This window comes from Tympanuchus pallidicinctus, unplaced genomic scaffold, assembly GCF_026119805.1.
Source record: "Tympanuchus pallidicinctus isolate F22 unplaced genomic scaffold, pur_lepc_1.0 scaffold8, whole genome shotgun sequence".
Classification (NCBI taxonomy): Eukaryota; Metazoa; Chordata; class Aves; order Galliformes; family Phasianidae; genus Tympanuchus; species Tympanuchus pallidicinctus.
In genome coordinates this window covers 14,843,020-14,863,473 of record NW_026294802.1, presented here as the reverse complement: position 1 = coordinate 14,863,473, position 20,454 = coordinate 14,843,020, and the positions used below count along the sequence as shown (strand labels likewise).

At 44.9% G+C, this 20,454-nt stretch overlaps 1 protein-coding gene across 10 annotated transcripts in view; it reads right to left on the bottom strand.

Annotated features, from left to right (window-relative positions):
* Positions 1-20,454, bottom strand: part of ZC3H7B (zinc finger CCCH-type containing 7B) — a 45,961-nt gene that overhangs the window by 23,104 nt on the left and 2,403 nt on the right. For 7 of the 10 annotated variants that reach the window (XM_052667935.1, XM_052667933.1, XM_052667931.1 and 4 more), the window contains 9 exons: positions 15,640-15,700; positions 13,984-14,017; positions 13,401-13,598; positions 12,423-12,581; positions 9,647-9,727; positions 8,142-8,201; positions 6,159-6,201; positions 2,067-2,326; positions 842-1,190 (listed from right to left, as the gene is read on the bottom strand). In XM_052667935.1, coding sequence (XP_052523895.1) covers positions 842-1,190; positions 2,067-2,326; positions 6,159-6,201; positions 8,142-8,201; positions 9,647-9,727; positions 12,423-12,581; positions 13,401-13,598; positions 13,984-14,017; positions 15,640-15,692 — 1,237 coding nt within the window. In that variant the 5' untranslated portion in view covers positions 15,693-15,700. Of the gene's footprint in view, positions 1-841; positions 1,191-2,066; positions 2,327-6,158; positions 6,202-8,141; positions 8,202-9,646; positions 9,728-12,422; positions 12,582-13,400; positions 13,599-13,983; positions 14,018-15,639; positions 15,701-17,427; positions 17,975-20,454 lie in introns of those variants that run through there. The other 3 variants (XM_052667930.1, XM_052667940.1, XM_052667936.1) reach the window with 2 other exon arrangements.

The window sequence follows — 20,454 nt, the reverse complement described above, 5'->3', positions numbered from 1 at the left end:
ATTTTATACCTAAATCCCCCATGTAAGTCTTGGAAAAGCTCCAGGAAAGGCCTTCATGTCCCCAGAACTATAGTGAACTCAACTCTGTGCCACTGAGCTCTGACACTTTTAAGGTGGCAGCTCTGGGGCAATCCAATCCTTAGGTAAATCAGAGTGTTGAAGTGCTGACTGGCCAATCTCTGTTCTTCAGAAAATATTTTTGCTAACCAAAATATACTGCATTAGAGCAGACAGCCTGAAGAAGCCTGTCATCCCTCATGAGACAGGTGGAAACTTGCTTTTTGCCCACTGATCTCCACAGTTTGGCTCCTTATTACATGAGAGTCCAGTACTCAAGGCAATGGGATGCTCACTGTTCTGAATCCAGAGATGGAAAGACCCACCTTGGCCTTTACCAGTTAGACCAGTGCAAAAATGTCCTATCTCATTTAAAAGTCACCAGGATTTTGCTCATTTGGCCCCAAATGTCCAACAGTCACTAGGGAAGGTGGAAGAAACATTTTATAGTCAAGCAAATTGTGCCAAGGGAGGTATCCTGGATACCAAGCCATAATTAGACCTCACTCGTCTTCATTAAACATCCTGTGTTCCTTTCTCCTCTGAGATTTCATAGCATTCACATGCTAGCTATCTGGGATTATGCACCTACAGTCCTCCTTATAACTCCTGAGCTAGACATACCCAGCTGCTCTGCTCAATACAATTGCCTGCCCTCTTCAACATTTGTATTCCTGTTCTGAAGCACTGACAAAGACAGCTAAAGGACAGACCTCAGCACTGAAGGAAACAGCCGTGGCAAGCACAGGTAAAGAAGAACAAAACCTGTCAGCCCCACACCTACCAATGGCAAAGGAGTCCAAGGCATCCAGCGACCCTCTGCTTGTCCCAAAGGAATCCAGGGCATCGAGACGTGAGTCTGCGTAGGGGAGCAGGTCCAGGGAATCCAGGGAATCTAAGGTGGAGCCACCACTTCCCCCGGGTGGGGGCTCAAAGGCATCCAAGACAGAGGAAGAGGAGAGCTGTTTGGTGGGATCCATCACCAGGCCAAAGGAGGCAGGTGGCAGCGGGGTGGAGACAGGGATGCTAGCTGTCACAACTGGAGGAAGCAGCGGAGTTCCCCCTGGAAACACGGGGATCAGCTGGGGCATCTCTGTTGGCAGGTTGGTGGGAATGGTGCCCTGGACCAAAGACTTTGGAGATTGAGAAGGGAGAGGATAAGCAGCGTATTAGAAACAAGGAGAAGGGAGTGTCTGAACACAGACAGAGCCAACAGACTCCCACTCAAGCATGTGCTGCATTATCTGAAGCAGAAGGACACCCAGCAGCTCCACCTGCCTGCAGACCTCCCACAGACCTCCCCACCTGTCTGCAACACATACAGTCTGGGTTGAGGTCCCTGAGGAGGTTTTGGGGCACCAGAGCTCATCAGCTCACAAAGCAGAGCCCTGCACTGGGCACCTGCACCAGTTCAGGTTGAGACCTAGCACAGCTGAATACACACAGCACCAAGGTTGGGGTAATGACCATTACTCTTGGCACCTCTCAGCAGAGCTTTTTGCCTCAAGTTCCTTCCTGCCCAAATGTGGTTATATTGCTTCCAGATCAAAGCTGACTCACACAACATCTGCACTACTGGCAACTAAAATCCAACATAAGCATCAATTTGATTGTTTCTACAACATGGAGACCTGTGCAAAGAGCTCTGGCTGAATGCAGCCAGCACATCACTGTGTAAAATACATCCACTGCACGTGTTTCAACTCACTCACATCTACCCTCAGGCCTGATTCAAATCCACAAACACCAGAGGCCAGGGAGAAGACGGTGTTTGGGGGAGGCCACTGAAGGTCAGCTGCATAAAGCTGCACACAGCAAAGCAGGCTTAAAGAGGAGCTCTTTAGATACTCACAAGCCAGTTGCAGAAATAAGCAAAAGAATGAATGAGTTTTGCTAGAGGAAGAGCCAGGAGGAAGAAGTGACAGAAAGAGAAGCAGTACACATATCTGTAGGCTCTAAGGATCTATTTGGATCAAGCAGCAAGGGAATTATGCAATGTCCACTCTTACTAGAGGGTACGGTGAACCCTCAGCGAGGGAATCCAGGAGGGAGTCCAGTTCTTCCCCAATTATGTCCCCATCTGTGAAGTCCTCCACACTGTCAGGCACTGGCAGAGACACGGACTCTGGAGATGGGAGCAGGCTAGCAGCAGGGAGCGAGCTAGGCAGGCCCTTTGCATCTGAATCTGAGTGCAAAGGGGACAGCCCCTCGCTCACGGGGATGGGGGTGGCCACAGGAGCTGGCAGGCACTGCAGGTCCATAGAGCAGTCTGTGATGGAGAACAAACAGAGACAGTCAGTCACCCAGGAGGGTGCAAGCAAAGCACAGCCTGGCAAAACCATTACGTCAAATCACAAACACCAAGTATGTCCTGCTCTCAGAGAGGAGGGGCTCTGGTCTGCTCTTACTCTTTGATATTTGCTCTCAGTCTCCAATGGCTCACAGATGGCTGAAATACACCCTACAGGCCAGTGCACAGACTGACTGTCAGGGTGTATCAAGCAGTAACCAGGACACCACAGAGCTGCTGGTTGACCAGCTACTGAATTTGCTGTGTCTGGGACAGAAGGCCAAGGGCACATAACCTGATTCTTGTAGAACCCACCACCTGGTGTTTTCTTTAATGTTCCTCACCAAGGCACTTTGCAGACCACTGCCTTCTCTGCTCCTCAGAGCTCTGTCACCCCAGAGGCTTGCTTATTCACACAATCTCTCTAAACCATCAGGCATCCTGGATGGCAAAAGATGAAACCACAGGGTCCTGCTGGGACAAGCCAGAGATCTGAAGCTCACATCACACTGTGTTAAAAATGTGTCCCTTAAAGTCCTATCAGACTCACTCAGCTGTATTTACTCTAGAAAATTCCCTGCTCTTCTATGCTTCCTGATATCTGCAGGTGGGAGGATGCTCCCCACACTCTCCCCGAAACACTTCAGCACCAAACATCCCCTTAGAAACTTGTGTGAATAAGGGTTGGGGCAGGAAAGAGGCAGGGATTTTTCCTAAGGTTTCCTTACTGCTCTGGTACCCTACTGAAAAGGTAATGTGTTCCCATCATGCAAAATAAACCTCTGTTAAGTGAAGTTAAGGTTACAAGCACGTATTCTTTACAGAAGAGCATTATATTCTCCAGAAAAAAAAAAAATTAAAAAAAAAATTAAAGGTTAAAAAAAAAGTTCAAATGTTAGAAATTCAGGAAATGAAGTAATACATTTGCAGGTCTCAAACCAAGCACCCAAACTACCTTAATTCTGCCCCTGTGCAGATGTCCTGGAATAAAAGAAAGGAAATCAGAAAAAGGTGCTGCTACCTCCATCCGTATAGCAGTGGCTGCACTGTACCTATCATGGTCTGAAGCTATAAGCAAGGGAAAGTTTGGAGGGAATGACAATAGCTTTCATTAGAAGGACTGATAAGGAAGGAAAGAAACTTGACAAGTTTCTGAAGTACAAATCTTGATCCTACAAGATCCCACCCCTGCCTGCTGCTACCTTTCCTTCTGGAGTTGGGAGCAGGAGGACAGCAGCTGAGGTTGCTGTACAGAGCACCAGAGGCCAAGCAATGACAAAGGAATGGCGAGGGGGGAATAGCAAGATACTGGTCCCTCTCCACAAAACTCATTCATGTGATTAAAGGACAGCACATGTACTTGATGGGCTCCAACACACTTTTTCAGCATTGCAGCTGGACTCAGCCACCACAGGCAGTGGAGTGGTTCAAAGGAAGGCTGTAAATGCCCTCGGTTACACAGGAAAAGCTGTTCCTCAGATCAGGCCTGGCTCCAATCCCCATGCTTCCTTTGCGAAGGATTCTCTCAGTTCAGTTCCCCTTGGTGCAGACCCTCCAGCCATGCTTGGGAGCCAGCCATTCAGCTTCCCTTTGGTGCTGTCCTCATTGCTGGTAGTGCAGCCAGATTTCCCTCAGCACAAAGGGACAGCTTGTCCCTTCCCATTTTTCAGATGTTTTAATCTGGAGTACTGTCAAGATCCCTATGAAGGCCAACAAGAAGTTCAGGACATGCCGTAGGGGCCAGGGACACGTGCAGGGGGGAGTAAAAGGGTTCACAATGATATAGCCTCAAGGGATTTACAAGTTCAGACCTTCTCCAAGAGAGAAATGCCCTCATATGCCCTAACAGACCCCAAACTCCGACAAACTGAATATGCAATAAAAAGGCAGAGACAGATAAGGGCTGTCCCACAGATTGGTACGGGTTAATGGGAAGAAGAGCAAGGAACCAAGAGATCCCACAAAGAAAAGCAGAAAAAAAAATGTCTGCTCCTCTCTGACTACCCAAACCCTCTCCTCCTTCTGGCTCCTCGCTCCCATTCCATTCCATTCCATCCTATCTCTTCCCTTCCCCCTCCTTTCTCCACGACACTCCCATCCACTGAGTTTCCTCACCAATCACCATGTCCATATCTACTCTCTGCCTAGAAAGCTCATGCACCCCCTGTGCCCACTTTAACATTTGCCCCAACTTTAAAAAACAAAAACCATAAACCTTCCTTGATGAACAGAGCACACGTACATCCTGCCTTCCTGTGCCACTGCTCCAACGCTACTAAGCCGCATGTATTATTATGAGTTCATTGAGGGTCTTGTCCATTCCTTTCCTTTCTACCAAAACTAGCAGAATGTTCCCCACTTGGGAGCTTCCTTGGGCATTGCCACAGAGGTGAACAGAGTTCTTTTAAGAGCCCTGTTTCTCATTCTGCATCCCAAAAAGCAGTTGCTCCTCCATGCATCAATTGGCCAAAGGCAATACTGAGCCACGACATATACAGGACAGGGCTGAGTTCATCAGTTGACTTCAAGGAGGGAGGGCTGTCAGGAGTTTGCATCTTAAAAAAAAACAAAAAACAAAAAACAAAAAAACAACCCCCCCCCCCCAAAAAAAAAAAAACAGAACAACACAAAAACACCCCAAAATAACATCAACAAAACCCCCTAACAGCCTTGTGGGTTTCACTCGAGGCACCTGGCACTCACAGCTCTCCTAATGGCACGCCAATCTCAGGGCAACAGAGAACACATCATTTCAGTGATTTTGAAAAGATCTAGCAGAAAATGTTCTCTCTGCCTGAGCTGCAGCAAAGCTGGCATGCTGCTTCTGCACCAAGCCCTGACGAGACAAAGAGCCTCCTGGTTGCAGCCACTCTTCACTCTGCAGTAAGAGCCCAGCTCATCTCAGCGCAGCAAATAACTGAAAAACTCTCCATGTTTTGGGGAACTGGGTCTCATGCCTGCACGCAGCATTCTGTTACTGAACCAGAATTCACAGGGAACTAACAAAATAGACACCAGAGCACCCCGATTATGAAATTAGTGTCTTTCTATAAAAAGAGCAATAGCTACCTGCAGTATTAAGCCTGCACACTTAGTGCTGCAGCTACTTTTCAAAGGAACAGAGACTGACATGTTCAGAGGCCAGCACACTACAAAGGGCAAAGCATGCAGCCAGGGGAAGAGTTAAGGTCACTTGATTCTCAGCATGAGAAAAGCAACCCTGTGGCCCTCACTCTGCTCCTCCTCTGTTCCTAATGCAGCACAAAGCTCTCCTTGGTCCTTCCCAACCCCCTTATTTTGAACTCCTCCATCTCAGTGTCCTGGAGGACAACACGTGCTTGGTGCACAGACAGTTGCCTACAACCTTAACTTTATCTGGACTGTTTTGTCTGGGAGTAACAAAAGAATCTCAGAAGCTGCACCAAGGTCAACATTAAGAAAGCAGAACTGGAGGAAGCTGTGTACATCAGCACACCCTTCTAATTCCTGGAGATGTCCCTTGCTGGGCCTGGACAAGAAGCACAAGAAGCTTTTCTGAATGAGGTACTAATAGGCAAATAACTGCTCAGCCTCTTTTGCCCTTCATGACAGTGCCTCAATAACTGACTGCAATAAGGAAGATAATGGGAGAGAACTAGTTAAGGTAACAGTCCCATATGCTCCTGCTTCCCATCATCTTTTCTTCCTCCTGGGTATTAAAGTCAGGAGCACACAGACAGACACAAACGCAGACCACAAACCTCTCAGGCCTGCCAGCCTGGTCAGGTACCACATTGACACCACAAAAATCAGAGAAGAGAAATATCTTTACCTGTTTCAATATCATCAATCGACCCCAAACCATTGGAAGTGGTCTGCAGAGGGCAAAGAACAGAGAAATTATCACCAGAACTTAATCTTTGAAAAAGATATTCTCAATTCACAGAGTAGAGCTTCTATTATTCCCAAACACATCAGGCTCTTTATTTTTCTTTATTGCAAGTGCAAAAACACTTCAGTGCAAGAACAGTAAAACCACAAAACTTTAAGAGTGCATTCATCCAAAACCTATGCACTTTCACCTCCAGCAGTGGACAAGCTTTGTTGCTGCAATGGAATACCAACTCTGCATAATGCCCAACCACGTGAGCAAATCTGTATATAGAATTGGGTTTTTTTCCTGTATGGGTGAGAAAGAATACTGTGTCCCAAGTCCCAGGACAAACCAGTCAGTCAGCCCTGTGCAGAGAGATCTGATTAGCCTGGTCTGACACAGTGTTCCTTCTCTTAGTTCACTTTGCAATCTAATAACCACGAACTTTCACAGCAAACTCACAACAGGAAAAGGTTTCCACAAAGACAACTGCTGACACAAAGCTTCAGGCAAGGAATAAAATGAGCCCCAAATTTTACAGTAACATAAACAGATGCAAGTACGTGTGCTTTAAGTTTAAACTTACAAAGGCACAAGTAAAGCACTGCTTTCTAGATACTGCATCTACTGCAATAGTTTACACAACTTCTGATCTTTGCAATATTTCAATTTCTTCAAGGTTTACAAATGAAAAACTAGGCACAACTATGCAAGAAAACTGACTCGCTCTCCTAGAAAGATGTGAAGGCAAGTCTCTGCACACTGGCAGGTAAATTGGTTCTTTCGAATCCCACCTTGTCAAACAAAATGCCAATTGCTATGGTTTTATACTTTGCTTGCTTTAAGGAGTAATGTGAAGTACCAGACAGCCTGTAAAAACATCAAGGCTTTTGTCAGCTGGTGGTGGAACAAAGAACTCAGCAATTTCTTATATTCTGGTTCAATATTTGTGCAGAGCTCTGCTCAAGGATCTCCCAGGTCAAAGGACAATACAAAGAATAACAAACTGTGCATGTACCTTGCTCACTTCTGGACAACAGCACTACACTGCTTGATTTGACCTCTATTTCCTCAGCATCTCCATTTCCTGATCTTTACTTAGTGTAGTCCTAACTATGTAAGAACCTGAAAACTGAAACTTATTTAAAATACAAAAGAAGAAAACCATTCACAATAACCAAGAAAAATAACTATTGCCACTGATCTGTTGACAATAAAAATGCTTTCACCAGAAATATTTTCAAAGAAATAAATTTCTTTAACAATATTCTTTATAAAGGTTGTCCTGGTTTTGGCTGGGACAGTGTTGATTTCCTTCTTAGTAGCTTGCTATAGTGCTGTGTTTTAGATTTAGGATGAGAATAATGCTGATAACACATTGATGTTTCACTGGTTGCCAAGCAGTGCTTTCACTCAAAGACTTTTCAGCTCCTTGTACTACGCCACCAGCAAGAAGCAGCTGGCATGGGACAGAACCAGGAGAGGACACAAACTGGCCAAAGGGATATCTCATACCATGTGGTATCATGCTGACCAGTGAAACTGGGAGGAGGTGACATGAGGGGCTGCAGCTGCTTCGGGACAGGCTGAGCATCACTCAGTGGTGAGTAATTGCATCATGCATCACTTGCTTTTTATATTCTTTTATCACTATTATTATTATTATTTTCACCTCCTTTTTCTGTTCCATTATACTGCCTGTCTCAGTCCACAAGTTTTTACCCTTTTTTCCCAGTTCTACTCCTGATCCTACTGGTAGAAGGAGTGAGAGAAGAGCTGCGGATGCTTAGCTGCCAGTGGAGGTAAACCAGGACAAAGGGGAATACACTAATTAGTATATTTAAATTCTAAAAGACAGCTATCAATGCATATGTAAATAAAGCTCAGAAACATTCCAGTAGCAATCCATCAACATTAATAACTAGAGGATGCCAACTGTACCTGATTTGACAAATTGATGGACGTGCCGTTACTGAGTAGAGAGAATGTTTCCAATTCCTGCTGCAAGAAGAGAGATGTCTTAGAACAGAGACAGCCCACAAACACTTGTAAAATTGGTAAAGCTGAATACAGTTTTTCTTTCAGGCACTGTCTAGAAATAAAAGCCACCCCAAAAGCATAACTCTGTGACACAAAGGTAGTTTTATGAACGCTGGCAGGGCCACACATTTATTATGGACACCTCAGTGTCACCTCAGTGTTTACTAAACACCTAACATACAATGCATGGTCAGGAAGCTAACATTATTCCTAAAGAAACAAACTTTTTTTTTGCCTTTTCATTAAAACATCACAGCTTTGGAAAGGCATTGCAGCACTGGAATGAAAGTTGTAAGTCAACACAAAAGATGGCAAGGTGTTATCAAAATACCAATCACTACACATCAAGCAATAAAAAGCATTTTGTCTTTTATAGTCTTTGTTTTTCCAGCACATCAGAATGGTTTAAGCCCATCAGAGTTCAGTAATGTGACAACAGCAAAAAACGTGGCTGGGCCAATGAACACAATGAGCAGCTACAAGAAGTATTTTCCAAGTAAAACTTCCTTTTCTTTGAGACAGAATCATTTCAGAGTGCTGAGAGTTGCTACAGCATCAAAGGGTTTTGGGTGGATCAATCACATCAGTTTTGTCATTGAGTGGAACATGACATCAGAGCCACACTTTTCTCAGAAGCTCTCTGCAGATTGAATGCCCAGGAACCACGTCACCAAATACTGTAAAGGTTCCCTGGAGGTGTCCAACACACTGCTGTGCAGGGGGCTGAGGACGCTTGGCAGAGCTGGCTCAGCAAAGCACACTGACAGTCACTGTGTGAACATTCAGTAACACAAGCTAGAGCTGCTTACTCCTGAAAATGCACCCCATGATTTCACAACACCAAAGCAGATTTATCCAAGAGGGCCAGCAGTGGCCTAACGCCCTCTAGCTCCATCCCAGAGTATACATTTCCATACCTACGCAGTACACTGTACTACAGCACTTTCTTTCAAAGCCAGGTCTAGCCACTGGGGTCCATTAACTGGACCAACAGCTTAATTTTTGCTGCTTTCTTTCCTAGCATCTGACCAGAAGGGTATCAACCACATTCCTGTTACAGGGGAAGGAATGTGAATCAAAATTTCCTTTGGGATCAGACCACATGTCCCTCTCTTCATAGAGGTGCAGGCTCCTACCACATTAAAGCCTTCTCCTGCAGCACCAGTCTGACTTTGCTGGAGGTGCAGGGAACATCCTGCAGAAGACCCAGGGCAGCAGTGGGGTCAGAAATGGACAAAGGCAAAGGTGAGTCAGAGAGGCAGAATAAGGAGGGGAGCCAGTGGCCTGCTGGGGGGACTGCAGTGTAATACACCTGTGTCTATAGTGCACCTACCACTTTTGCAGAAGTAAATGTGAAAGAGCCAAAGGATAGTCTCCAGGAAAAAAAGAAAATAAAGAAGTCATACCTGAGGCCTTTTATATGCTTTTCGAACCCTCAGTCCCAGCTTCTGTGCAAGCTCCTGTCCCAGCTGTGTGACACTCTCATCCTGGGTACAAAAGCATTGGAAGGACACTTTCAGCTTTGTGTCTTTGTGGCAGACAAAACAAACAGGAATGCAGCTGTCCGCGCAGCCGTGCCAAAAAAAAAGCTTCACTTGTAGATAGCAGCACAGCAACCCTAGCAGAGGCCATGCAAACCAGAACGTTCCTATCATTCCTGCTGAGGTACTGAGGTTGCTCCGTTCTCTCCAGTTCTGCCTGGACTAACCTGCCACAAACCTCTTCACTTATTTATCATCAGCAACTCCTTCCTTGTGCTTTCCTCCCTTTTCCCGCTGGCAAAAATACTGGCATCCTTTAACAGTTTCTTCAAAGGAAAACAACATGCTTGCCCAACCTATTGCAATATCCCTCCTTAATGCTACCATATGTCCTTTATCTATAACCCTGAAGCTTGTTCTTTTCTCTCTGCTTACCACATAACTCTGATCTTCCCAATTTTCTTCTCTCTGCAGGTTCATTTTTTTCCCCTTCAGCCCCTCACTAGCCTGTGGGTCTTCCATCTCACTGCATCAGTAACTTTTCCCCTCAATCTGAAATGCCACCTTTTGACTGAACTTCTTTCCCCACATCCTCAACAGTGGTTTGGTCTGAAGTCACTGAAGAAAAAAATCCAATTTACCCATGTCCTCTTCTCTCTCCATCTTATATCTCTCCAGGATGTACCTTCCTCTTCTGAAACTGCTCCATATTCTCCAGAGATCTCTCAGTCAGTTCTTATGGTTGCCTCCCCCTACTCCATCCCTTCCAACTCTCAGAACTGTCTGAGATAACCATCACTCTGCCTTTTTAAATACTTTTTAATATTTTACCCCAATCATGTTTTCAGTGCTCTTTGTCTCTGGTTCCTCCACCTTTCTAAACACTCTTGCAGGTACCTTCTGACACCTCCTGCATCATTTCTTTTCATTGATCTCACAACAATACCTACCAGGCTCATCCTATACAATTCCACATGCCATCACGACTCTAAGACGTCCTCTCTGATGCTTGGACAAGATCAAGAATATTTTTCTCTAGGCTGCTTTCATTTCCCAACAACATGATTTAATTTTTAACAAGCAGGCCTGAGGTTTGGGACTGGGAGCTTACTCTTTGTCATTCTGAGACTTCTTCTTTAGCCTTCCTTTTCCTCAGGTGCTTACTGTCTCCCATCTAAGCAAGGGGATGCTCAATAAGGGCACGCAAAATGCCCTCTTGCAATATCCTAAAAAACCACCCTTTGTGCCATCCTAAAAGCAGACAACAGAGAAGCACCAGCCTCACCATGCTGGGAATCTCTGCAAACTATCAGCACTGAATATCTGCACCTGGTTAAACTAACTCTGCTAGACAATGAGTCAAGTGAGTGGCACCCCTTCATCACTGCAAGTTTTAATATACGAGCTGCTTCTCAGCTGTTACAGCAACACAAACTGGTAGCACCTCACTGTTCCAGAGGCCCAGCAACTGGTGTAGTTGAAACAGAACTGAGATGACAGACAGTCTGATTTGACTTTGATGCGGAGAAGGCTTGTGATTTCTGTTAATCAGATAATAAGGCAATGGCATGCTTTAATTTACAAGACTGAATTGTTCGGAGCCAGGAATGCAGATGTCTTGATAATGAATTTGTAAAGTTGAGCTATCCTGATCCAGAAAAGCTAGATAAAATGTCTGCAGACCACCAAGACCTTTAATATTTCAGCCACATATAAAAATGGCTGAACTACATTGTGAGATGCAGCCACGTACAGTTTTACATGGACAGATGTATTAGGCAGTTTTGCTTACAAAAGGATTTACGAAATAGGTCTTTAAAACTCCCTAACATAATACTTTGTGTGTTTTGGTCACCTTGTTCTGTCAAGTCAAGTAAACTGAATACAAAAGAGGCAACAAACTGCTAACATGGCTCTGCTTTATAAAATTGCTTCTGCAATTCTAATAAGAAAAAAAAAAAAAAACAACTTCTGCTGAAGTAATTGCCTTTTTTCCCTAACAGCATTACTGTGATGGATCAGAACTAAATTTAGCAAAGATGACCAGCACTCACTGGGATGTAATCAGAGTCTGCTTACTTGTTCAATATCTGGCCTAAAAGAAAGCTCAATAAAAGCATTGTTAAGAAAATACACAGGGCCTAGTATATGTGAATAGTCCCCTCTTAAGTAAAAAAAATTTACACACCTGTGAACATAACTGATCATCAAGGACCCCTCCACATATCCCTCAGAAACAAAAACACTTTATCAGCTTGCCTTAGCAATTATTAACTAAAACATCAGACATTTTTATCTAAAACAGGAAAAACGTGTATGTTTCCTCACAGGGCTCCAGTTTGCATTTGTGCCATGCTCACAGTCACTCTCATTAGGCATATAAAAAGGGCTAATTAAAGCACCTTCATGGCCTTAGCTCACCTTCTGTTAGGGCAACTTTTTGCACTTTGTGAATAGGCCAGCAAACCTTCTGCCATTAGCCAGTGTCTCTGGCTGGTACTGTGTGCAGATTGTGACTTGGACAGAAGAAACAAGAGCATTCAAATATCCTCTCTGAGTTGAGAGAGGGAGAAGAATCCTGGACATAAGCATGTCACCAAGTATAGCCAACTTTCCTTCTTCCTCAGGCTAAATATTAAGTGATGAAAGAGCAACTTGGTGAGCCCCAGAAATCAAGATAAGCTGTATGTCCAAAACTTACATGGGGGAGGGACAGCAGACAACGGCTATTACACTCATACGCCTCTTTGTGTCTTCCAAGTTCATTTAAAGAGCGAGCTTTGCGGAAGAGCGCTCGGATGTTCTCCTTGTCAAGACCTAAAGCCTTTTCACTGTCTTCCAGAGCCTTCTCGTACAACCCCTGCGTGGAAGAAACCACCAAAAGTCAGCACAGCAGACAAGCCCTTCTCTGTGTGAATCCATGTTTTGTATCTCTCAGCAGAAATACAAAAGCATGGAAAAGACAGTTGGAAATGCACTCATTGCATTTTGTTAAATCTGGTGAAATGCAGAACACTTTAAACTTAGTGAACAGCACGATTTGGGCTGATGAAGAACCTTATACTGCTTCCCCTTCTACCGTGGACGTGTTACATTTGACAGTCTTTAATTATGTGACCACCTGTTAACTTTTTTCACAGGACTTAGCCTCATTATGAACAGGATGGACCTGCTTTGGGGCTCTGCCATAAAAGTAGGCTGTTGCATTCCTGAAGAAAATGGAAGAGAACAGCTTTTTAGAGCCTGATTATTTCAGAATAATTTTCCATATGTGTTCTGAATGCTCTGCCATGATTCAAAGCTTTCTCACCGTCTTCCAGTCTCACAGATGCGGGGAGGCAGGCAAACTTCCAGAGCAATATTCAGAGTCAGCACAGGAAGGTACTGGCTCTTTACAACTGCATTTGCAGAGTGCATTAACTCCTCAACACGGACCTGAACTGCCTTCTTAGTACCTTAGGGCTGGCCAACAAAAGCGGGACCCCATTCCTTTACATCATTCCTCTGGCTTTACAAGACACAACGTGATAGTGAGGAGGTATCCAAGTTCTCTGTATGTCACCATTTCCTTCTGTGCTGGGGGCTGAATATCCTCCTGACATGTTTGCCAACTGCATGACACCCAAAGCAATCCAGCTGTCCTTCCTGACTCCTGGGGATGCCTTGGGAAGGCACTCACCATGGCGAAGTAGCAGGCAGCTCGGTTGACATGCAGCTTGCACAGGAGTTCCTTTGGGATGGTCACCTCATCAGAGGCTGCATAATCTGCCACGTTCAGCCCTTCTACATACTGTACCAGCGACAGCTTGAAATCTTTCTCTCGAAACAAATCATTGCCCTCTGCAAACAAGTTTCTCACCAGCTTCTGCAAGACAGCCTGAACAGCGGGAACAGAGCAAACAGACTGAAATGGATACACGGAAACAGAGGCAGTTTCCCAATTTCCCATTCCTTCCCATGTTTCAGCAACCTGTCTGCCCACCACAATTCTCCCGCATCCCCACTCTCCTATAAAGCACGAGTCTTTTGGTGGAGAAGAATAATCCAGTCACATTTCCTCCTTTCTTGATCCCTCCAGTGTTTTCTCCTTCCACTGAAAGTTTTCCTTGCCAGAATTCTTAAAGCTTGACATTTTAGACAAACTGTGACAGACCATCCCTACGCTCCACTCTTGCTCTCTACTTCTTGTTTGGCTATGTAACAGAACAAATCTTGTTAATCTAAGGGTTCCCAACTTCAGAAAAAAAACATCTTGTAATTACCTCATAGTCTTCTTGGCTTAAAGGTAATGTAGACCTGAAAAAAAAAAAAAAAAAGTGTTCGTGATTCAAGCATCCATGTAAAATCTCACTTTTGTCTGATGAAGAAAACCATCTTTTTGGTCCTGTTTTGATCATCTCAGTGATTTACTGAATGTTTTATCACTTAAAAGACAGCTGGAGTGAAGAGAACACAATTAGGGAACATTATGCTCAGTGACGGACCCAGTGACGTCAAGAGATGATTAGGTCCCAAAGGTATTTGAGACACGAGGAATCTTATTCTCAGCTATTTTCTGTGCACATCTGATATTTTGTCACGTGCCCTCAGACAGCCACCTGTAAAGAAACATTTCTGAGAAAATCTCATGAGAGGTTGTCATGGAAAATGGGAGCACAAATGCACCTAGCTCTGATGAGAGGCAACAGATTGGTCACTTCAAGACCTCCTCAAATCCTCTGTGCAGTCACAGAAAAGACAGTGATAAACACAATCACTTTCCTCCCCATTACCTCAGCCACATGCCTTCAGGACTACACTACAAACACAATGAAAGGAGAAAACAATGGAGGTGCAAGAAGCCATTCAATTCTTGCTGCCTTGGCCAAGACTGCCAGGCTGTGCCCTAGAACTGGCCGTGCTTGTGTGGGCTACGCCTGTCCCACAACAGCCTCGAGACACAGGCAAAAGGCTCTGTTCTTCAAATCAGAGCACCTGTTTGCTCCACATATATTATTTCTCCCAGAGAGAATACAAAGTTCTCAAGAAATCCTTAGCAATCTTCATGCCCCTCCTCACCTTTGAAATACAGCATTATATAGATGGCCTTACTGATCAGAGAATAAACTTTTTAAAATTTCATCAGTACAAATCCTTAAAATTAACTACAGGAAATGTAATGGCTTTGCAAGAAACATTCACACTCTTATAAAGTTGGACTACCCCAAAACAAGCCAATGAATAACACTTTCCCTGGTTCAGAGCTCAAGACACATTCAAGAAACACAGACAACATCCTGCATTTCTAAATTATTTATGGGAACCTTACACGTTTTTATAAACATTACTGAAACAAACCTCACAACTTTCTGTCTGAGAGTAGTTACCAGCCTCACATAATTTCCAAGTGGGGTAAAAATACAATGGCCACGCCAAGGGATGTCAGTATATAACTTGGAAGAGTTGGCTTTTTTCCCTACTGTGGATGGACAGATTTCATAATAACTGCAGGATTCAAAGCACGCCTTAAGAAAATAAATCTTACTCTAATCTTATTTCTTCCCTACTCATCCTGCAACTTGGACCTTGAGGCTTTTGCCAACACAACCACTGGAGGCAAAAGCACGACCATACATCATAAGGAAGTGCTTGAACTTGTAGCTACCATACAGGAAATCACCATAAGCTCCAGGCAGCCACAAAATATTTGCAGAAGAGTGACTGGAGGCAATGACCAGGCTGGCAACTGCAACAGAGCCCAGGTCATCTCTTTCTGGTAACAGCAGTGTACAAGGCACCTGGTTTTTACCCTCCTTTCCTCACTGACATAATAGGAATACTTCTTCCTAAGAAAGGTGAATAGAAAGAACTTGATTCTTACAATCCTTGATACAAAGATAACCACCTCCCAAGCCACAGGAAGCAATGAGTCCACTTACTGAATTAATTGAAGTCCTTTCTCTATTTCTTGTTTTCTCTTCTGTCTCTCCATTACAATCACTGCAGAAGAATAAAGAAAAAAAATGGAAAAGAGTCATTACAGGTCTTGCTGGCAGTTAAGCAGCACAGTATTTTGTGTGTGCTTCAACTTACTACTAACAAAATGTACCAGCCCAAACGCACAGAACACTGAAGCCCATGATTTATCCACACTGCAGACAAAGGACGGCAAGCAGCTCGCTACCCAGTATCTGCTTTTTCTCACATGCCACTGCCAGGATACACAGGCAAAGAGGAACTGCTTCAATTTGAGCTCGCTGCTTAGACTGCCAATAAACAAAGCAATGGGAACCAAATGCAATCCTGACTGCCTTCTAGGAAAGAGGGAAAAAATAAACACTTCCCCCACACTGGCAGAGATTTCAAGAATTTTCACATGGACCCTTCCATGATAAGCAATTATGACCACTGAGCCAGACTCAAACTGGTTTATAACATCCTTGCATACCAAATAAGTAATTTATGTGGGGCATCTGGAATCACATCACAGTGAGGCACTGGGAAGGAGGTGGAATCTCTTTCTGTGGTATACATAAGAAGACAGTAAGGGACCTCAGCAATGGATATTTTGTGCTGAAAATCAGTTGACAAGTGCAGCAGAAACTTGGGAATGCTCGCTGGGAGCAGTAAGAGGGCTCCAGGATGCTTCAGGGAGAAGGGACCCCCCCATTCTGCAATGCTTTGAATTGCAGCCTGAGGAGGACTCGGCGGAACGTTTTCCCATAGGCATGCACACAGATGGACAAAGACAGCAAGCTCAGAAACACTGAAATGAGATGGAACTGAAGACAACATTCATCCACAGCTTAGGATTGCCTCTGAAAAGATTAGGATAAAAACAAAAGTCATTTTTCTTGGAGAGCATTACTACCTGGCTCCCTTTCATATTACAGATGCCTTTGTATCTAATGTATCTTATGGTATCTGCAGCACGATCAGCCCAGAACACTGTGAAGGAACCTTTAAGGTACATGAAAATCAATCCTGGCAGCTAAGCAAGCCCTTATTGATTATGCTCTGCACTATGCAAAGTGCAGAATGGCTGATACTTGCCCTTTACCAGGAAGGACAGTTAGGCAAAAAAAGATAGAGATGAGATAAAGACCAAAAAGCAAAGGCAGCAGAAGTAAGCAAGGGCTTGAAAGTGATACAGTGTTGTTTGTAAGTCATCAGACATTAAATATGAGAGCAATCTGGTCCAAACAGCAGGCAGAAGATTTCAAGCGGCTGTATGTGGAATGGGATGGGCAGCACAGCAAGCAAGGGAAAGCCAGAATGCCAGCAGATGAGATGACTGATGATCAGTGCCTCTATAAAGGCTTTTAACAGAAGCAATGGAGAAGAGTTGGTAGACCTCAGCACACCACCACCAGAAGGCCTGGAATGGTTTATAAATAACCTGGATAATGAGCAATCAGGAAGAGAGAAATTTAACAAGGAGACTGCAAGGTTAATATGAACACAGAAGCTACAAGCAGGCAGGTTTGAATGGTAGAAAACAAGACAGTCATCTCATTCAGTATTTCTCCTTACACAAAACTGAAAAGAGAGAAGAGAGAACAGACAAGAGGAGGAGAAGTAGGAGCTATGTGCACACAGACAGCAGTGAGAGCTGGGGAAAAAAGTCAGGCTTGTCCTCCTTGGAGAACTCTTGCTCTTGCTGCTCCTCATCACAAGCCACGCTGGAGAAAACAAGAAGAACAGAAGGAAAGTTGTGGCCCACAGACCTGATGGTGACTTATTATTGGTGACTGCAGGAAGTGGACACTGTTCATCACAAAGTCAATGGCTGCACTCCAAAAGCACTGTGGCATATCTTCACAGTTGTGCATATCCACAGAACTGATACATCACCTTAAAAAGCTTCTGATACACACAGCATGCTTCAACTCCACTACTGAGCTCAGCCCTTTTCTCAAAATACTACTGCAAGGAGCGAGGAAGAGAAGATCAGTACCACTTCTGATGGCTACCCTGATCCACTGCTGACCATCTTCCACAGCAAGATATTGGCACGTGTTACAACCAGAACTGGTCACTGCTGCTTGTCCACAGAGTGGCATTCAAACACTGCTGATGAAAAGGTGGAGTGGGGCCAAAGGCCTGCAAGAAAAGGCTCTAAAACATCTTTTTCCTACAGTTAACCAACTCCTCTTGCATCCTGGAGTTCCCCTTGTTTTTAATCTCCCCATGGCCATCAGATCCAGAATACCCCTTTCCTCCCTTGCTTCACTTAGATGGTTTGATCATCTTTACATCCCACAATACCCTGTTAAAGATTTGATCCTTGATAAAAACTCACATAAAAAAAACTTCTGTACCCTGCACACTGTTTCCCCTCAGCAGTCCAAGTCTCATCTTCTACAGCTAGTGCTTCCCAACACAAGACTCTTCATCGCTCTCTTTAGACACAGACCACAGGTTCAATTGCCCCTCTACAGTATTGTGCTCTGGTGCTGCCCCACATTCCTCTTTCCTTATAGGTTGGTAATCAGCCTCCTCTGCTAGCACTCCTTCACACCTTCACATTTATGTCATAATTTCACACGTAAGACTCATCTTCTCATGGCAACACCCTCAAAATGCACACCACATGCCGCTGCCCTAACAACCTATTTTATCTCTCAGGAACAACCATCTTTCCTATTTGATCTGACTCCACAGCAGCACCTTCCTCCACGTGTTCTCTTCTTCCCTCTAGCATGCTCCACCACTACTGCAGATCCCTCTTGCCCTTTCATACCCCCCCGGTTGCATTCCCATCAAACTCAGCCTCTTCACCATCACGTCCCACTCTAACCTTACACCACACCGCACACTCATTATGTCTGTAACCCCAGAGTACAGTCAGCCACTGACACACACAGTGCTTTGGTTCTGCTGCACACCACACCATAGTTGATGCATAATTAATTTTAAGCACAGAGCCTGCTTAGCTTTTGTTTTCTCGGTCGCGTAAATATTTTTAGAAACACAGTACAAAACATTTCATCAAGCAGTGTGCCTGAACATCCTTTTTTCCCCCCCAAATCTGTCTGTCCAGACTTGTCTGCTCAAATCACTACCAGAATTAGAATCCAGGATATTTATATCACCACCAAAAAGCCCTTATCATTTCAGTTGAAATGTTTGCCCCCTCTGGTCCAACATCTGGAGAGGAATTTATTCATGGTTTGTCAATGAGTTACAAACTATTTGTCAGACAAATAAATAAAATACTGCAGATTGGCACAACGGTTTTCTTGCTTTCAGAAGGAAACACAGCTCAGTAAACACAGTGACTCAGTCACAAACCAGGTAGATTCACTCAATGAGAGAATATGACATGAATGGAAATACTTTAATTTACCTTACCAAGAGCCTCGACAAAGCTGAATTTGCACAAAGTTTTTCACAGTATATTTCTGCGATAGCAACGAGTTCATATCTGTCTGATTTCTAGGCTTGGACTAATACATTTCAGCCAGAAATGAGCACACTGAAATGCAAGTGGCAGGTTGTAGAGCTCAGACAGGAGCTCAGCCACTGGCTGTGTTCTCTTCTCCATGCAGGATTTGCTAACCTGCAAGCATGAAGACTTTGGCTGTAATCTGGCCACCATGGTGGTGAAGCAAAACAGGTTAAGCCCGCCACAAATAAGGGCTCCAGCTTGTTTCCTGAGGCTGCTCCCTAAGTCTGAACACTTAGTCTATATGTCTAGTATTAGTCTATATAAGTCTAGTACTAAATGGGGAGTTTGGTGGCCCTGAATGTGGCAGGGGGGTTGGAGATTCATGATCCTTGAGGTCCCTTCCAACCCTGGCCATTCTGTGATTCTGAGAACACTTCTCACAAACAACAATTTTCAGGATAGAATAATAGAATCACTGAGTTTGGAAGAGACCTCTAAGATCATTTAGTCCAACCATACACCTCCCTTCAATATTACTCACTAAACTGCATCCCTAATTACCACAACCATGTTTCTTGAACACCTCCAGGGATGGTGACTCCACCACCTCCCTGGGAAGCCTGTTCCAGGGCAGCATCATTCTTTCTGAGAACAAATCCTTCCTAATATCCAACTTGAACTTCCCTGACACAACTTGAGGCCATTAACTCTCATCCTATTGCTGTTACCTGGAAGAAGAGGCTGACCCCACCTCGCTACAAACTTTCAGATTGTTCTAGAGAGTGATAAGGTCTCCTCTGAACCTCCTCTTCTCCACAGTGAACACTGCCGGTTCCTCAGCCACTGCTCATAGAACTTTCCCCCATCCAGCCAGGAATGATGGCCATGTCCAGTCTCCAGTGAATGTGAAACTAGCCCCAGCTGAAATTAGAAGCAGCCATCAGCTGTTTCCCCAGGGCAAAGCCTCAACAGAGCACCCAGGTCCTCATCACCCCCCTTTTGGCTCCCTCAGGACTCCCACCTTCTACTGCAGGCCACCTTCCTCTTGCCCCAGCAGCACGGTAAGATTACACTGCCAGCCCCTCGACCACTCACTCAGGTCTCCTGCCCGCCCAGTTCGTCCTCCCCTGCCTCATTTTAAAATGTAAACGTCGGGTCTGATTTCACGGCTCCCGCTCTCCTCCCCCACCCGCAGCACTAGGCCGCCGATCCCCGGCCTTGCGTAGCGGCCACCGCGGGCGGAAGCGCCACCTCCGCCGGCCGGGGCTGCGTGGAGCCGGCGATGCCTTCCGAGCCCCGCGGGGCTCCACCAGGTGCCCGCAACCGGGCATCACTCCACTCCCGGTGCTGCCGGGGAGGAAAA